We start from the raw sequence: 19,008 nt of genomic DNA on the forward strand, positions 1-19,008 counted from the left end.
GCAAAGGACCAGCATAAACCATCAAAGGACCAGCTTAAACCAGCCCCAAAACATACCTAACCAGCATCCCAGCATCAAAACATGCCTACCAGCATATGCTGGTTTTTTCACCAGGGGTGCTACTGAACCCAACAAAACTCGCATATTTTGCTAATTCTTGTCATATTTTGTTCTGTACTAGTTGGTCGGACTGGAAAAAACATTTAAAAGACCGCCAAAAGTTATAACAAATCAAGGAGAAGAGTGCAAAAAACTGTCTGAGGAACAAAAGGCATTTTGATGATTGATTGGCCAGACTTATCCAGGATTTCCAGGGCAAGAATCTTGACAACATTTTGTGTTTGATCTTGTTATTTCCAGTCAGGTAGGTGAAATATTAGGATAATATCTTAATTAATACTGCTCGTATGCATCTTTTCCACCTATTAACTTCAGTCTGTCAAAATATTGCACCCTTTTCTGCTTACTAAGTCCTTCTCTATATGATTAGCAGCTTCCACACATTTTTTCCATGGTTTAGACAGCATAAATTAGCAGAATGTATTCAGTAGTACATTAACCATGCAATCCATGCTATTGTTTACATCCGAGTATCGCATCCGGGTAATTGACCAAATCATGACGTGAGTGCAAACCCTCTGTGTATAGGGACCAGAATACCTTAATTAATAAAATAAAAACAAACACCAAATGACTAAATAGCAGTGCCCTGTTATGGTTTGTAGCAAATCACAACTGATGTTTTGTTTTGAAGATGTATTTTTACTGATTGCTGATTTTAGAACCACATACTAGCATACTCTGAGTATTTCTGCGATAAAAAGATGCTAAAATAGTAAGAGGCCTATACTAGTATGTTCTGCTTGTGAATTAATACACGTTTTGAACAAATCATGTGAATGAATAATTGATTCACTTGTATAGAGGGTTTGCACTTACATCACGATTTGGTCAGTTATCCTAATATTTCACCTACTGTACCTGACCAGAAATGATAAGAACAAATACAAAAGGTGTCAAGATTCTTGCCCTGGAAATCTCGGTTCAGTTTGGCCAACCACAGACAGTTTTTTGCACTCTTCTCTTTGAGTTGTTATAACTTTTGGCGGCCCATAGTACTCCAAATGTTTTTCCCGGTCTGACCAATTAGTATGGTTGAAAACAAAAGAAATCTATCATTATCAGCAGCAATAATCAGCCGAATAAGTTTAGTTTGGTTCAGTGCCATTGTTTATGTTCAGTGCCGCCAATATGGCCAAATGATGACACATCGTGAAAACACGCTATAAAGACAGAGACTTTTCGGTACTTATTGGTGCATTGGTGAAAAATCCCCTCGGAGTGACAGTTTAAATGCAATTATCTATCTATTTATCTATCTATCATCTATCTATCTGCTTTGTTAACATATATTAGTCTGACACATATTTCACATAAAATGGGACAAAATACACATCTGTTGAGCAGAAAATAACCAGCCACTATTAATCAACTTTCATAGCCTTATACTGATTTGCTGGGTGTGAAATGTTCCAGCCATTAGCACATTGCTGTTTGTTTGCATTACAGCCACTTCCCAGAACTGATATAATTTATTCCCTTACATGCTGGATCGGTTCCAGGAGCGCTCTGACTCTGACTCTGACTTCAGATAAAACGAATGACATGTGCCTGACATGTGCTGTGCTCTGTTACATCCACCGAATGTCACTGGATGAAAAGTCTTTGCTGTTGTAGTGAAACATCAGACCACCAAATCTGTGACATGGAACATTAGGAAAACAGGAACACAAGCCACATTTAACATCTGATGTAAAGAGAGCCTGAGCAATGGTGCGTCATTGCTAATTCATCACCAATTAGCTTTGAAAAGGCTCGATTCAAATATGATTTGAGGGAACTGCCTGCTGGTGGACATCTGCATGGTGGCATAAAGCACATTACTAATTCAACACATTACTAATTCAGAGGGAACCAGGGCTAAATGGACATGGAAATGCAGCCAAACATATGCAGACCACATTGAAGTCCTTGGAAAAGATGAGGAATCATCAGCAGATGTGTAGACCGTCGAGGGAAAGTGAGTAAAGGGAAAACAGTGGGGTTAATTGCATCAAGATTCGTAGTATGTCATAATGAACGTCTGATTCAAGCTAAACTTTTGATGTTTATCATTCTAATGTTTAGATAATACATAGACTGATGTTTTAAAATGACGTTCCTTAATTGGGCCTCCCACCTGCCTGGGAGACATTTTTCTTAGTGGTGCATTAGCCAGCTCATGAAAGAGGAGCTACTGTATGTGTAAAGACGGCACAGGCACAGGTTCGCTGCTAGTGCCTGGTGGTTAACGGCGTGTTTGCTCTTCCAGACCAACAGGAATCCCAGATTTCCTTAGTGCTTCCTGCAGGGGAGCCACAAATGCCCGTGAGCAGTCTATACTGGCCACCAGGTCTCTGTCTCTTACAAAAAGAGCAGTGTACATGCATATTTGTGCTTGTGCTTTATGTCCAAAAATCCTCACAAAAACAGGCTTATATGGCTGATACACACATATGAAAAGCCTTTGTGTGGCCAGATTGCTGGATTAAAACCAACAATGTCTTTAAAGCATGTAGAAAGCTATATGCATGTCCTTTTATAATGTGATTTAATATTCCATCTTTGCTTATGGACACAGTGTTTATTTTTGTTTTATGTATTTTATTAAATAAATAGGATGTGAAGGCAGCAGATGAAAAAAAAATGATTAAAAAAAAATTGTGTATTTATTTATTTTTATCATGGGCAAAATAATTAATTTTATTTTCATCACTTGCACAGTAGGTGGGTTGAAAAATAAAAATTAAAAATTAAAAAATATGTATGCATTTAAGAGACCACCAGTGAAATTGTAGCCTAACTGGCTAAACATTTTTATTTTTTTTTTGTGGATTTTTTGCCTTTATTGTGATAGGACAGGAAGCAAAGTGGGAGTGAGAGAGAGGGGTGTGGGATCGGGAAATGTCCTCGAGTCAGGATTTGAACACAGGACACCTGAAGCGCAAACGCGCTGTATGTTGGTGCACTGCCCACAAGGCTATCAGTGCCAACACATTTTTTTATTAATGTTTAGGAAAAAAAATTCTGTGAATATACATTGATAAATGTAAAGCAAATAAATAAATAAATAAATAAAATGGTGTAATTGCAAAAGAATTTTGGCTCAGCAACACAATATGCAGAAAAAAACTGACAATTATTGTAATTTTGTCTCTCTGCGGATGTGTTTGATATAGCATGTGTATTTTAGCCATGACCCTGCTGGCCTGTTCACAGCTGAGGCTGATTTGGGCTTTATCGGTTTGGGATTTCAGCTCAGGTTCATTCTTCCACAGGCACAAATAAAACGAATAACAGACGGACCAGTGATGTCAGCCTTGATTATCTGCAATTGTTCCTTTACACTAGTTTCTGCTCCGCTGTTGTCATTTCCTACTCATTATTAAATGTCATTCTGTCAAATAAAAAACACAGGATGTGACCCCAAGAGCTCAAGTATGAATTTAGATGTACTTATGATAGATTGGTATATTGGCCAGACCAGTTAATCAAAAACATTCTTCGGTCTTGCATCAGTTCTAAAATCCACTGACAGCCTTGTCAACATGTTCTTAATGGTTTTAAATATATATTATGAAAAACTATGTTTTGCTTGAGCTATTTAATTTAATCTAATTTTTATATCTTATTTTAGAGCTAAATATAGGTTTGGAACATCAAAAATGATAGAATATTAATTTTGTTTATTTATTTACATTTTTTTCATTTTATATCTCATTCTCAAAATGCAATTCAAAGGTTTAAAAAGATTGACCTCTCTTCAATCAGCACATTTCACCACTCACAAACTAACCAATATAACCGAATTTTCTAATTTATAATGGCAGGCCTTTCTATTCTAAACCCACAGTAACTGCTGGCCACCCAGACTTTTGTAAGCACCTCTTGTTTTCAGACCAGATCCTGAGGTTTTCGGACAAAATCCTAGTGACCCATCGGAGCGGCTGGAACTCAACCTCTCGGGGTCAGTCTATTGTCTGCTGCACATTTGGTTCTTCATAAAACCTCCACCAGGAGATGTTATCACTCACTTGGGGAGGGTATGTCAGCTATTCCCATTCATAGAGCACAATAGCAGAAGATAACTCACCTGACCGTGCAGACAATGCTACGATTGCTACGGATGGCCGTAAAGCCAGATCTTTCATTGTTCAATAGGAGAGTTAACCAAATGTTTGCTGCCCGGCTTCCTATGCACGGCGCCACATCTGCTGAGCTCCAAGGTCCTCATGAGTGTTTATTTTCTTTACGGATGCTTTCTAGTCCTGTGTTTAGCAAGCTTTTACAGCCTCCAAAGGGCAACCCTTGATCCATGGTGTTTGAGACATGAATGACCACTCAAAAAAGTGTGTGGAGCTCTTGAGAACTGGGAAGAGGGCTTTTTCAATCAACCAGAAAGCTTACTCATGCCAAACAATATTGTGCTGAGTGTGTTTTTGTGCTGGAGACTCTGCTGGTTTAGGCCTGTCATGGATACATAAATATGACAATAAAACCACCAGTAGGTGGCGGCAAGTTCCTGTGAGTGATTCATTTTTGTGCTTTTGCACTGTATAGTTTTAAGAATTCAGTTCTAGGAACTAGCCAGCATGGTGGTTTCTAGAGAACCGATTTCCCTCTCTGGCCATTTTCCTGCTTGCATTTGCAGCAGCAGCAAGAAATCTGAAGCGGCCGACAGTAGCTGCGTTTCCATTACCCTTCAAATTGCGCAAATTCAAATAGCGAATTGAAAATACGCCTAATGGAAACATGTCAATTTTTCAAAAACTCCCATATATCGCATAGAAGTTTTTATGCTTGCATGAGGTGGTTTTTCAGACAATACAAAATACGAGTATTTCGCAAATCTACAAGGGAAGCAGCTTTTTTCATTCAAACTGAAAATTGAAAATAAGCCAAATGGAAACACGTCAATTTCTCAAGAACTCGCATCTATCCCATTAAAGTTTTTACGCTTGCATGAGGTGGTTTTTCAGACAATACAAAATACGAATATTTTCACATTTACAGGTCATCTGTAATATACAGAAGTCACATGATCATTCATTAATGTACTATTACCTCAAAAAAACACCTCATATGTGGCTGCTTACACAAGCATTGATCAAAGCTGTTTTTGTTGTGTGTCGTGGCTTTCGTGTTAACGAAGACAGAATGTAAATGTACAATTTACATGATTAAAAGAGCAAGAAAATCTGACTAAATCTCATATAACAGCTTGCATATAACAGTGTTACATATCATCAAGGTTAAAATAAGAACACAATGCTCGCTGTTTTCCATATTCGTGGAGGAAATATTTTTTACATGACTTTTTTAAAATCCTGGGTAGCCGATGTTTTATATTCGTTTGGCCAATCAGCATACATTTGCATCACTGGTAGTTCCTGTAGAACTGTTTTAGAGTCTACTCTGAAGCAAATTTGGTTCCCCCAAACCGAGTTCCTAGAACTAAATACGTTCCTAATTCCTGCAGTGCGAACATGGCAAAAAGCTATGAACTATGGCCCTGTCCCAAATGAAACACTTAATGTGCACTTTCAGTCTTGCGGATGTGCAATGGCTACCGCAGCACATGTGTGTCTATTAAGTCCACAAGTCCGCAGGGTATCCCATTCGTAATTTTAGCGTTCAAAAGGTTGCACGCAAATGCCCCCTTTGCGGCCACTATGCCCCCTTGATACACACTTCTGTCAAGCCCGCCCCGGGGTGAACTCCACCGCAGACTTGTACCTGACAGTCAAAGCGGCATGATATCATGAAAGTGGAAGAACTAATAGGAAGACCGTGAAGGTTTATGGTGCCATTTGGGACAGGGCCTGTGAAAAGGTTCTTCTGGTGTGAAAGCCCCTACTGAATCATTCATTTAAATGATTCAGTCAGAACAGCTGATTCATTCAGAAATGAACCAAGTGACATGCTGTTCAAAATTGCCCCTGAGAAGTACAAATATTCTGCTCCAGCTTTAAGTGCTATTTTTGTTGGTGGAAAAAAAAAACCTTTGTTTCTAAAACATTACTCAGTCAATATTAACTTGTTTGTTGAACTGTGTATAAAATTTACTTATTTGCGATTGTACTCATGCACTAATATAATATTCAGGAAAATGGCACCCTTGCTTGTATGATGTTACTTAAATATTCACCTTCTTTTTTCCTGTAAGAGCAGCTATTTTTAGCTATACAAAACAGCTTGTTTTGCTGCTTGATATTGCAGTTTGGTGTGTTTTACCTTATTAGTTTAATGTATTGTCTTAAATGAACACACTGATTTATAGTGCTCACAGTTTTACCGTTTACAGCACGTTGTGTATTCTTGTTATTTCCCTGTAGCGGCTAATGAACCGGAAGTCTCGCCTATATGCATCCTTTCGCGTTGAAGAATGTACAGTAAAGGACATTTCCGGGTTTCTCATAAACTCAAAAACTCCACGTTAGTGTTTTTTTTCACAACTTTCAATCAAAGGAAAAAAGTGAGAGAGACTAATATCGGCAGTCAGAAGAGAAAGATGTCAAATTTACCGTCCCTCCCATCAACGCTCCATTAGAAACGCCCTAGATTTCCGGCTTTCTCATAGCGGAAGTCCTCATAGTTGGGTAAAATTCGAGAGCAGTGAATGGGAGTGTACCACAAATATATTGTTTGCATTCCCATTTGCTCAAATAGCAAAAGAAAATGTACACGATAGTGTTTTCACGACTTTCAATAAAAGGAAAAAACTGAGCTAGACTGATATCGGCAGTCAGAAGAGAGAACAATGTCAAATTTACCGTCCCTCCCATAGATACAGCATTAGAAACACCCTCGCATAGTGTTAACTAGTTTTTTGTAACTTGATGGGGGGGTGGGGTTTGGGTCCAAGCCCTAGATTGAGTGTTGGGGCAGTAGCCGCGTTGTCCTCCAGGTCTCTGGAGGGGGCAGGTCCTCAGGAAGGCCCCAAGCTGTGAGTAAACAGCTGTATGTAGGATCGCCTGGCGGTCTGGAGCCAGCCACAGACCCCTACTCCCACTCACTGACCCGTTCGTGTCAGTCACCCCCATCCTAATAATAGACATAACCTGCAGCTATTCACACACACTTCTGAATGGAAAAACGTTAGGCATGACAACAATGGACATTCAACAGATTTGTGTTTCAGTGCTATTCAAAATAGCAGGTAGTGAATGGTAGTGTGAATATATAAAATATATTTTCAGAACATTTGTAGACATGGCCTGATGAATGAATGATGTACAAAGTGATGTGTCACTGTGATGAGCAGTGACACATGTGAGAGAGTAATGCTCCAGTGCCTCTCTAGAACTGCAGGATCTGGGTCTGTGGGGCGGAGATGATCAACCTTTTGATAAGAGAAACGTGACAGGAAATGGGATTTGTTCAGGTTCAGCGCTCCACTTAAAGCTTGCTAGAGGAGAGCACTCACTAGTGTCCCATTAATTGACCATAATTACCAGGAAGACAGGGAGATATGAAATGGGTTCATGCTGGGGTGACGTGGTTGTTCTGATTTGAAATGGCTTGAAACAGCCTACATCCTACAGCCACATGGTCCATCCTTTATAAGGAGGGCAGTAGTCAAACCTTTCAACATTTGCTGATTTTACATCATATGTAATAATCATTGTGTCATCATCTGGAAAATGTATTTCGTACAGAAGGGGGCTCAGTTTTCAGTCATGAAGTTTTCAGCTTCAGATCCCGTTTGATCCAGTGTAATTCATAAGGAAAATAAATTACATTTTAAACGTGACGACAGGATTTTTTTGGAAATGTTCATTCTTAATCTTGATAAAGAGAAGGATGAGCAAAAGCACCATATGGGTGGCAGACTATTATTAATATTTAATTCCCATGAACATTAATGGCATACTCCAATGATATATATTAAATGTATGTACCCAATCAATTTCTTTAGTAAGGGGCAGATCATTCATCTGTACAAATCGCAGTCTAATACATAGTAACTAACTAGGAGTTATATTAAATTAAAATTATTTAAGTGTTATAAGTTAATAACAATTTATAATCATTATATAATATGAATTATATGATAATTATTAGTAAATTATCTTAAATTAGCTTGTATTAAAACCATTCATTGCGGGACTGTTAATTTAATTAATATTATTTTTTTAAATATTTATTATTTAAGGGTTATACATACATTATACAGTTGTTTATTTGCAAACATTAAACAATATACAGTTAAGTTTGTATAATCCATAAATCAAAGAGAAATAGAAGTAGGGTGAAAAAGAAAATTAACTACATTATAAATGAATAAATAAAAGTAAGTATTAAATAATGAAAAATAATTATTGTAGTGCAACACTGCCATCTAATGGCACTAAATGGTTACACTCACTACAAGTCTCTTTTCTTAAATTAATTCACTTATAATGCCAGTAGGTGTCACTATAACACCACATTTAATTCATTTGAAATAAACTGCAGGCCTAGCACTTTTTGGCTAACTTTTCAATAAAAAGCCTTCTCTCTCTTTCTCTCTCTCTATATATTTATGATGACACACCTTTGTTATAATTACCATGATTATATAGTGACTACTTCAGACACTTGCATGTCTAGAGACTAAAATCTAGTAAAATGATATTCATCTCTCCATTGCTTTGTTTAACAGGGAGACCTGCTCTCTAAATGATGTGTTTTGTAGGCGGAGAGCTAAATTACTTTTCAGAGGGATGCCAACTTTGTAAAGGAAGTTGGCAGAGATTAGCTGGCACTACCTACGTGATTGAATGCTCAGCATATCAATGACCTTGTTCAAAGCAGAGCTGGAATTCAGCACACAAAGACACCATTATTGCAATGGGAACAATGTCATCTACCCACATTTGGATAACATCTTATTTAGCTCCTGTTTGGATGTGGATTTCAAGAAGAATACATTAACTACAAGCAAATGCTGTTTTTAAAGACAAAACGTTGATTAAACAACTATTATACTATTAACTATTAAACAAGCTAAAAATATGCTTAAATATCACTTATGAATAGAAAAAAAAAACACTTTGCATCACTATTTTACTTAACATTTCCATAATGTAAAATACACACTGTTGATAGCTTACAGGCTGCTTTAAAATAGTCATATTTTAGCATTCTGCTTTGACCACTTGTATTATTCTGTTGTGTTACTTTGCTGTAAAATTATCTGGTGATTGTAAAGGTGTGGGAAAAGATGAGGCCCCAGCGAGGATCGAACTCGCGACCCCTGGTTTACAAGACCAGTGCTCTAACCACTGAGCTATGGAGCCAAGTTGTTAGCAGCTACCTAGCTAATGGCTAATATATGTAAACATACGTGTCGTCACATACACATCATTAAGAAAGAAGAGATGCTATATTATTCCAGTACGATAAAATATACTATTATTCCAAGATATTTTCCTTGTATTTCATTTTAATGTCGTATTTAGCTACACATGTTTAGCAAAACAAACGAACCCCACGTTACTCGACAAAATGAAACAAAAATATCTAACAACTAACGTTACAGAAAAAAGGTTTTTAAAAGTAAAAGTACAGCAAAACAACTAGAATAGCCAGTTGTTGTGTGCCCTATCACAACACCAGCTAGTTAAGTTGGCTTGAGAAAGCCAACTTACTGATATGCTATTTTCTTCTGAGACTAAATCTGTCGACACTAACTCGTCTTAGAGCTTTAACTCTACAAACTCAGCCCAGATCTTCACACTGATCCGACCGAGTGTGCTATATCTTTTTTTTTTTAACTGATCGGACTTACAGTTTTCCTAAAAATGACGATTAAAATTGGGAAAAATCCCACAGACTTACATTGACGGAATGTTCACATGAGCCAACACTTTTCAAATTCCAACTGTCAAAACTCCCAGAATCCTTTGGGACTCAATCAAGCTTCCCTTCTATGTACTGTATTTCTAATCCATTTAAACTCATTCAAACTCTATCTATGCCTAGCAACCAGAATCATGCTAGTAACTTGCTAATCATGCTAGTAACTTGTTAATCATGCTAGTAACATACTTGTAACATGCTAATCATGCAAACAATATGCTAATAACTTGCTAATCACGCTAGAAACATGCTAGTAACTTGCTAGTCATGCTAGAAACATGCTAGCAACATGCTAGTAACTTGCTAATCGTGCTAGTAACATGCTAGTAACTTGCTAATCATGCTCATAACATGCTAACAACATGCTAATCATGCTACAATCATGCTAGCAACATGCTACTAATTTGCTAATCTTGTTAGAAACATGCTAGTAACTTGCTAATCATGCTAGTAACATGCAAGTAACTTGCTAATCATGCTAATAACATGCTAACGACATGCTAATCATGCTACAATCATGCTAGCAACATACAACTAACTTGCTAATCTTGCTAGAAACATGCTAACAACTTGCTAATCATGCTAGAAACATGCTAGCAACTTGATAATCATGCTAGTAACTTGCTAATCATGGTAACATGATAGTAACTTGTTAGTCATGCTAGAAACATGCTACCAACATGCTAGTAACTTGCTAATCATGCTAGTAACATGCTAGTAACTTGCTAATCATGCTAATAACATGCTAACGACATGCTAATCATGCTACAATCATGCTAGCAACATGCTACTAACTTGCTAATCTTGCTAGAAACATGCTAGCAACTTGCTAATCATGCTAGTAACTTGCTAATCATGCTAACAACATGCTAGTAACTTGCTAATTATGTTAGCACCATGCTAGTAAAATGCTACTAACTTGCTAATAATCCTATAAGCATGCTAACATGCTAGTACCTTGCTAATCATTATAACATCATGCTAGTCACATGTTAATCATGTTAAAAACATGCTAACAACATTCTATCTATCTATGCATCTATCTCTGACAGACTGTATTGCCTTCAAAACATCCAAACGTTAAACTTTTAAAACTACTTTAGAATTCAAACTATTTCAGACTGAAAACCATCAAACTTAAAACTTTTTAAAACTTCTTAAACTTTTAAACTTTAAAAAACTTTATAAACTTTTCAAACTTTTTAAAACTTTCTGTTCCGGCTTTCTCAAGCCAACTTAAAGTTTGTCTTGACAAACTTATTTATCTAGTTGAATTTTTAGTTTTAGTTTTAAAGTGATTGCATAAGACGGTAATACCATGGTACTTTGACAGATCATTTATATACATAATATATGAATACCACATGTGACCCTGGACCACAAAACCAGTTGTAAGTAGCACGGAAATATCTGTAGCAATAGCCAAAAATAAATTGTATTGGTCAAAATGATCGATTTTTCTTTCATGAAAAATCATTACGATATTTAGTAAAGATCATGTTCCATTAAGATAATTTGTAAATTTCCTACTGGAAATATATCAAAATGTAATTTTTGATTAGTAATATGCATTGCTAAGAACTTCATTTGGACAACTTTAACTTTATATTTTGATTTTTTTTTTTTTTTTTTTTTGCACACTCAAATAGATTTTCAAATAGTTGTATCTCGGTCAAATATTGTCCTATTCTAACAAACCATACATCCAAACAATTTCAAATAATTTACCCTTATGACTGGTTTTGCCTGCCGAAACAAACAGCTAAAACCAGCCTAGGCTGGCCTGAGCTGGTTAAAGCTGGAAGTAGCTGGTTTTAGCTGGTCTTCCGGCCCAGCTGAGCTGGTTTTAGTTGGTTGTTCCAGCTGGTTTCCCAGTCTGACCAGCTAAGGAAGTGGCCAAAACCCCTCTAAAACTAGCCTGCTGACCAGCTATGACAAGCCTGGTTTTAGCTGCTTTTTTTTTTGGCAGCGTTGTGATCCATGGTCACATATATATATATGTAATTTATTGTACTCCAAAGTACTTCAAAATATACAAAGTAACCTATCTAATACATATTTTAAGAGATCGTTCACCCAAACATGAAATCTTTGTCATCATTTACTCACCCTCAAGTTGTTCCAAACCTGTATGAGAATGTGGGTAACCAAACAGTTGACGGTAGCCATTTACTTATTTTAATTTTTGGGTGAACTATCGCTTTTGTTGTAAGTGATACATGCTGTTCTTCTCATGATGTTTGAGTTGGTGTAAAACAAATCACAAAAATGTCATCATTCCAAATTTATTTGTGAATGAATGATGGTAAATGAACTAAAAGTTATGCAATGACGTCATTTATTGGATAACAAAACATCATTGACTGAAACAAAATTAAACACCCACATAGGTCTATGAATCTGAGCATCAAACCATGAACATGAATGCTTTGTTATGACAAAAATTAAACTCAAGATCACATTTTATTATAGTCCATATGTCATCTGTATTGCAGTTGGTAAAGATGAGGTAGACCTATGTGCTACAACTAATAACAAAAAGGTTGTTTCGGAACTTTTCCAAATTATTCCAGGCCTGAAACTGAATTTCCACATATTACTCCTGCATCTTCATAGTGAGCGCAGTTGTGTGTGCCAATCCCAGCGTGCTGACAGTCCAAAAGAGTTTCCTCTGTCCCCTCACACTGCACATCATCCAGAATAATCTTCAGGCTTGTCCCCTCTCCAAACTCAGCATGCTTGGCAGCCTTAAGTGCATGGCGGAACCCGAGCTGCCGGCAAACCACTATGGCGTTCTTGGTGTTCCAGAGATCGTCACAAACGGTCCCCCATTCCCCATTAGCATATACTTCCACCCTTCCCCGATCCCTCAGACCCTCTTGATCCCCGACCAATCTCACGGCTCCGTTCTTGTGCTTGCCCTTCCTGCGTCTACCCTTCCTCTGCCTGGATGTCCGGAGGGGCTTGGGTGTAGTTGGGGTGAATGGCGTAGGGGTGACCTGCTCATCCTGCTCTCTGAAGATGTCCAACAGCTCTTGAAGCCAGTCTTTTGAGCCAGTGTCAGGAGGTTCCTCTGGAATTGAGAGTCTGGGATGCTTTGTTGGAACATGGACTCCGATCAGTGCTGTGAAAAAAGGGATTTACTCAAAACTCAATTGCTCAATCAAGTTGTTATAGAATGCCACCCAGAAAAGAGATAGCATTTTTGAAGAATTCATCATCCCTATGGCATTCTATTGCATATTTGGCAAAAAATGAAATATTTTGAGCACGTAGGCACATAGCTTAATAGCAAAAACACCATTTTGGATGTACAGATTTACTAGAACTCTTAAAAAGGCAGCCAACTTACTTTCCATTGGCTCGAATGGTATAAGATTGCTCCTAACACGTACTGAAAGTGGCTCATATTGACATTTTCCTGGGGGTGCACGTCTGTAATAAAGCATGGAATTTTAAATGAATACTCTGGGTTCGGTCGACAGAATTTGTGGCCTAATAATGTTGATTACCACAGAATGTATTTCAGCAATGTCTCTTGTTTTGTTTAACAGAAGGAGCAATCCAGGTTACCTTGAAACTCTTACAGTGGAAGTAAATGGGAGCCAATTTTTGGTAGTTTTATAAACAATTGTGAAGCTTCGCATTTTATAAAAGCACTTGTTCTTTTAAAACTTTGGATTATTTGAGCTGTAAATCAGTTCTTGACATTTTTATAGTTGTTTTAGGGTCTTATGGTCTTAGGTATTATGTTGTCACAATGTAATTGTAAAAGTTTTACACAGAAAAGGTTAGCAAGTACAGTTTCAGACTTAAATCATGTTACTTTGCATATTGTTTATGTCTTGTGGGTATACTTTTAAAATATTTATGGATTGGCCCCTTTCACATTTGTAAGTGTTTCAAGTTACCCAGATGCTTTTTTTTTAAAGAAAGGGAGGGACGAGTTAAAATGCATGCAGTACTTCGCCAGTTTTGATTTAATCTGCGTCAGAGAGAGAGAGAGAGATTACAGCAGAACGTATTGGTGCCAACACAGCTTTTTCAGCTTTTGAGAGTAAAGTCTGTTAAGAGACAACACAAGCTGATCTTTGCACACCATGAAACTACCTCATGAATGATAAAAAATGAATACCTTGAGGGATCAACAATTTTGTATACAACACCTGTGGGAGATGTCGCACTTGGTATTTCAGTAGACATGAAATAGAGTTCACCTGGTCACAGAAAAAAAATAAAGTTACATTAAGTATAGATAAAATTACCATAAAAAGAGGTGCTAGTGACTCATTTTTGCAGGATATAAAGCATAAAAAGCAACATATAGCCTTTTTGCGTACATACCTGCTTCATCCTCTGCAAACGAAATGATGTACGGATAGTAATTGTTGATGAGCCCTGGAAATGAACAAGTCAGACCCACACCCATGCAAATCTCATTGTATTCCCAATTGCGTGTGTTTCTGTTTTCTTTTAAACTCATCAGGCGTCTGCGGAAATTCATATAGTCCACATTAAAAAAAAAAGTTTATCATGAAAAAATGAAATTAGCATCACAACAAAAATTCAGTAAACACAGTAAAACAATAATATTGTGAAATATTACTACAATATAAAATAACTTTTAAACATATTTGACCCTGGACCACAAAACCAATCACAAGTAGCACGAGTATATTTGTAGCAACAGCTAACAATACACTAAATGGTTCAAAATTATCGATTTTTCTTTTATGCAAAAAATTATTAGGATATTAAGTAAAAATCATGTTCCATGAAGATATTTTGTAAATTTCCTACTGTAAATATAAGCATCTGCATTGCTAAGAACTTAATTTGGACAACTTTAAAGGCGATTTTCTCAGTCTTTCCCTCAGATTCAGATTTTCAAATAGTTGTATCTTGGCCAAATATTGTCCTATCCTAACAAACCATACATCAATGGAAAGCCTATTTATTCAGCTTATTCAGATGATGTATAAATCTCAATTTCAAAAAATTGACCCTCATGACTGGTTTTGTGACTGGTTTTCATTTTTTAAAATGTAGTTTATTCCTGTGATGGCAAAGCTGAAATTTAAGCAGCCATTACTTCAGTCTTCAGTGTCACTTGATCCAAAAATCAATCTAATGTTCCTGATTTGATCATAATGACCTTAAACTTTTGAACGTTAGTGCACATACATATATACATATTCTTCATTACTTACCCACTCATGAAGTCTCCAAATATGTACATGCCATTTAAATTTGGATTTTCACAGCCTCTGTAAACATATCCACCTGTGACAGATTTACCCATTTTGTGTGGATATGCATAAATCGGAAGAACATCATCTAGAAGTAAAAAAAAATACATAGTGTAAAAGACTTCATGGGTTGAAAAAGAAACACACTCATACATCCATCCAATCAAAATGAATAAATTCCATTTATTCCAAACATTAAGAATTTGAAGGACTGACGTTAGAAGTAACCGAATTCCCACCTAAAGAGCTGTTGGCGCAGAGTTTTTTTGTCATAACAAGAGAAGCCCTCTTTTGCTCTCCAGCCATAATTCCGTCCCTTCTCCACAATGTCTACTTCCTCATACTTATTCTGGCCCACATCCCCACAGAATATTCGTCCTTTTCCTTCCTTGGTGTTCGGATCTCCTCTGTCTACCGAGCACCTCCACATGTTCCTCACCCCGTAGGCAAACACCTCCGGACGAGCGTTGGGTTCATGCACAAACGGATTGTCTGGTGGGATTCTATACAGCGGCCCCCTCTCGTTGTCATCTACATCAATGCGAAGAACCTTTCCCAAAAGGGCAGATCTAGAAGCAACATCCAGATTAGAGATGGAAAATATAAGCATACCTGTCTTTGTACCAAACTGAATTTAGACTAATCATCTTAACCTACTTGTTCTGTGCATTTCCGAATTTCCCAAACGGATCTCCTGCCATTCCACCATCTCCAGTGAAGATGTATAAGTATCCATCATCAGCAAAGAGAAGCTGCCCACCATTATGATTAGAAGCAGGTTCATCAATCTCCAAAATTATTCTGAAGGGACATGAAGATATGAAGTGTTGGACACTCTGAACTCATTATAAAAGAAAGAAGAAAAACTGCTCACCTCTCCGAACCATGGTCAACCACGTTCATATCCGCAGAAGAGATGCGGAACTCACTGATACGGATTCTCTCGTCAATGCCCACCTCAACCGAGTAGTACACATACAGCTTCCCATTGTATTTAAAGTCAGGGTGAAAGGCGAGTCCCAAAAAGCCTCTTTCATCACCTTCCCATGGAGATGTCAATACAGCCTTTGTGATGTTTAAAAATGGCTTTTCAAGCTTTGATCGATCTGGAAGGTATACCCAGACCAGGCCAACTTGTTCGGCAACGAAAAACCTATGTGTGCCATCATTGGCGTGAACCATGGCAAGAGGATTTCGGAGTCCATTGGCAACCTCCTCCAAACACAGCTGCAAGCAGCCATCAGAATCCTCAACGGTGCGGCCCAGATTTTTGGTCAACCGTTCATTGCTCAGCAGATGAGGATAGCAGTAATCTGGGTCATCCAACTCGAGGTACTGACAAAGCCTGCTTTGGTCATGTTCGAGTTCTGAAAGACGTGGATCGTCAGACAACAAGGTAAGAAAGGATCTGCACTTGGAATGGAATTGAGAGCAGTAGTCCGGGCAAAGTCCGGGTATGGTGCGTAAAGGTGTGCTTGGGTCTTCGGCATCAAAAAGGTGAGCAGCATATGGAGAGCATTCCTAAAGAAGCGAAACAAGAAAAGTGGAGACTGTAACTGAATTTCGATGGCCTCAAGTAATGGATAGGACTAGACATGTATGCTTTCCCACATTCAAAACCACAACCACTTAACCACCTCAGAAGTCCCTACGTGACCCGTGGTTGCCAGAGAGTTTTGATTAGGGTGTTAACCAGTTTGTATGTGGAAAGGTGAGGTATGGTTACATAAAGTTTTAAAATAAAATAAAAATATATATACTTTTATTGATAATGGACGCATTAAATTACTCAACAGTAAAGACATTTTTGTTCATTTTGGCTAAAAGCTATTCTTCGTGATTACTAGTGACGTCATTTGGCCTCTCACCAAAAAAAACGTGTTTTAAGTCAATGGCAACGCTGGCAGACAGACTGCTGGACATGATCGCTTACATTTTATGGCTGCAGACTGCGGTACGTGTTGAGAGGCGAACAAATAATGGTTCGAGTACATTTACAAGCAACAAGCAGAACAAAAAAATCAAATTTGTTCCAAAAAATGTTTCACATTTGTGCATTTAACCAACTTACCTGACAGATCAGATCTTGAACATACGATGCACAGTTGGAATATCCATAATAATCGAAGTTATCCATTACCCGATAGTATTTTGCCATCAGCTCTCGGTCTCTGGCATAGTCACAGCAGCCGAAGTATTTATACATCTGACAGAACTGAAGTTCTTGTTGAGGCTGAAAGGGAGGTTTAAAATCCAAACATTGCGGATGCAGGAACGCAGGTGCGATCCAAAAAGCCAACAAATAAAACAAAATAAACGGCGATTGCCATATACGGCCGAAAACATCGCAGAAATACCACATAGCGCTCAAACCCTGGCGCCCAACTTCAGATACATGGAAGTAGAAGTTATGCAATGGCGAGGATACTCTGCGTGTGTCCTCATTGACTTATGTAGTCGTGCACTTTGCCCTGATTTTAATCATCAACCATTTCCAAACAAATTCGCGTCTTGTTTACTGTGTAGCGACTAAATACGGATCGCAGAAATGTTGGACCCTTATCATACTAAACTATCTCCTCCATATTTGAATTACGAGACGTCTGACATCCTGAGCAGATGTGAGACACACACAGGTCCAAACCGCAATTCTCCGACAGTAACTCATGTCTACCAACAAACGTCTGTTATGCTGGAGTTTACCACAGAAACTCTAAAAACCCTTTAACTCATACTTAACATTTAAGTTAACTCTTGGCTTTTACTGGTTTTAACACAACGTCGGCATATTTCACATGTGTTCTTGCTAGAGTGAAATACAAATAACCTTTCTGAAAATTGTTTGCATATATTTGAATTCTATTTGTCTAATGAGTTTTCATGTCAGGTCATATTAAAACAAGGATAAAAGTGGATTAAAGTGTGAGGTCTATCTTTGAATGTACGGAAACTAAACAATAATCTTTGTTCCATCTGTTCTTGCTGTTACGCAATCGTAATTTACCAGAAATATTTGGATACCCTCACTTTGTACTCTTGTTTTGTTGAAATAAGCTCTACTTCCTTACTGTTTGGTGTATGAAAGTCTCCTATTGTTGTATGTGTAAAAACAAAATAGTAATATCAAAATAAACATGTTAATCTCCCTGCAATTGTTAATTGTTAAAAAAAGATTTTTGTCTGACCTTATTAAAACCCAGTATAGTGAATCTGTATGACTAGTTTTGACCTTTTCAGAAAGGTGATTATTGTTCAGGATAGTAATATTTTTTTTCTGTTTTGAGTCAGTGTGACCCCAAGTATGCAGAGAATATATGAAGAGTTCAGATGCAAAACCAGCTAAATCCATCTGACGTTTTTCTTTAAAATGAGCATTTCTTTCTGGCTACTTTGTATAGGTTTCTATGTAAGTACTGGGAGTTCTGATTGGGCTGAGGCTGGAATTTAGCGAGTTTGAAGTAAAATATTTGATGGACGTATAACTCAGTATCATTATCTCATTTTTGACCAAGATGGCTTTTAGCTGGTTTTGCATCTGAACTCTTCATATAAAGCAAATCCATATAAACAACTGGTATATGTAAATGTGAAACGTAATTTTAATCTTTAATATTTTATATATATATATATATATATATATATATATACATATTTGAATAAACATGCAAACATGAAGCTTTGGTCTTGCTTATAATCAGTTTATGTCATGATGAAAGGTTAGGTTCCTGAATGATTTTCACACCTGTATTGGAAACATTTCAGAAACAAAAATAGCAGTTCAGAAGCTGCATGCTGGTGGCTGTTAATGTGCAGTGTG

At 37.4% G+C, this 19,008-nt stretch overlaps 1 protein-coding gene and 1 non-coding gene across 2 annotated transcripts; both read right to left on the reverse strand.

Moving 5' to 3' along the window:
- Positions 1–9,307: 9,307 nt before the first annotated feature.
- Positions 9,308–9,380, reverse strand: trnat-ugu (transfer RNA threonine (anticodon UGU)). Its single transcript has one exon. It is a non-coding gene; the product is annotated as a tRNA-Thr (tRNA).
- Positions 9,381–12,211: 2,831 nt separating this feature from the next.
- Positions 12,212–17,799, reverse strand: hhipl1 (HHIP-like 1). Its single transcript, XM_051133750.1, is given in 10 exon segments — positions 12,212–13,066; positions 13,295–13,377; positions 14,078–14,159; positions 14,287–14,432; positions 15,153–15,279; positions 15,431–15,458; positions 15,460–15,760; positions 15,849–15,992; positions 16,066–16,712; positions 17,263–17,799. Coding segments are annotated over 10 exon segments (2,409 nt in total). The 5' UTR covers positions 17,554–17,799; the 3' UTR covers positions 12,212–12,506.
- Positions 17,800–19,008: the final 1,209 nt, after the last annotated feature.

The sequence above is a fragment of the Labeo rohita genome, chromosome 17, assembly GCF_022985175.1.
Source record: "Labeo rohita strain BAU-BD-2019 chromosome 17, IGBB_LRoh.1.0, whole genome shotgun sequence".
In the NCBI taxonomy this organism is placed as follows: domain Eukaryota; kingdom Metazoa; phylum Chordata; class Actinopteri; order Cypriniformes; family Cyprinidae; genus Labeo; species Labeo rohita.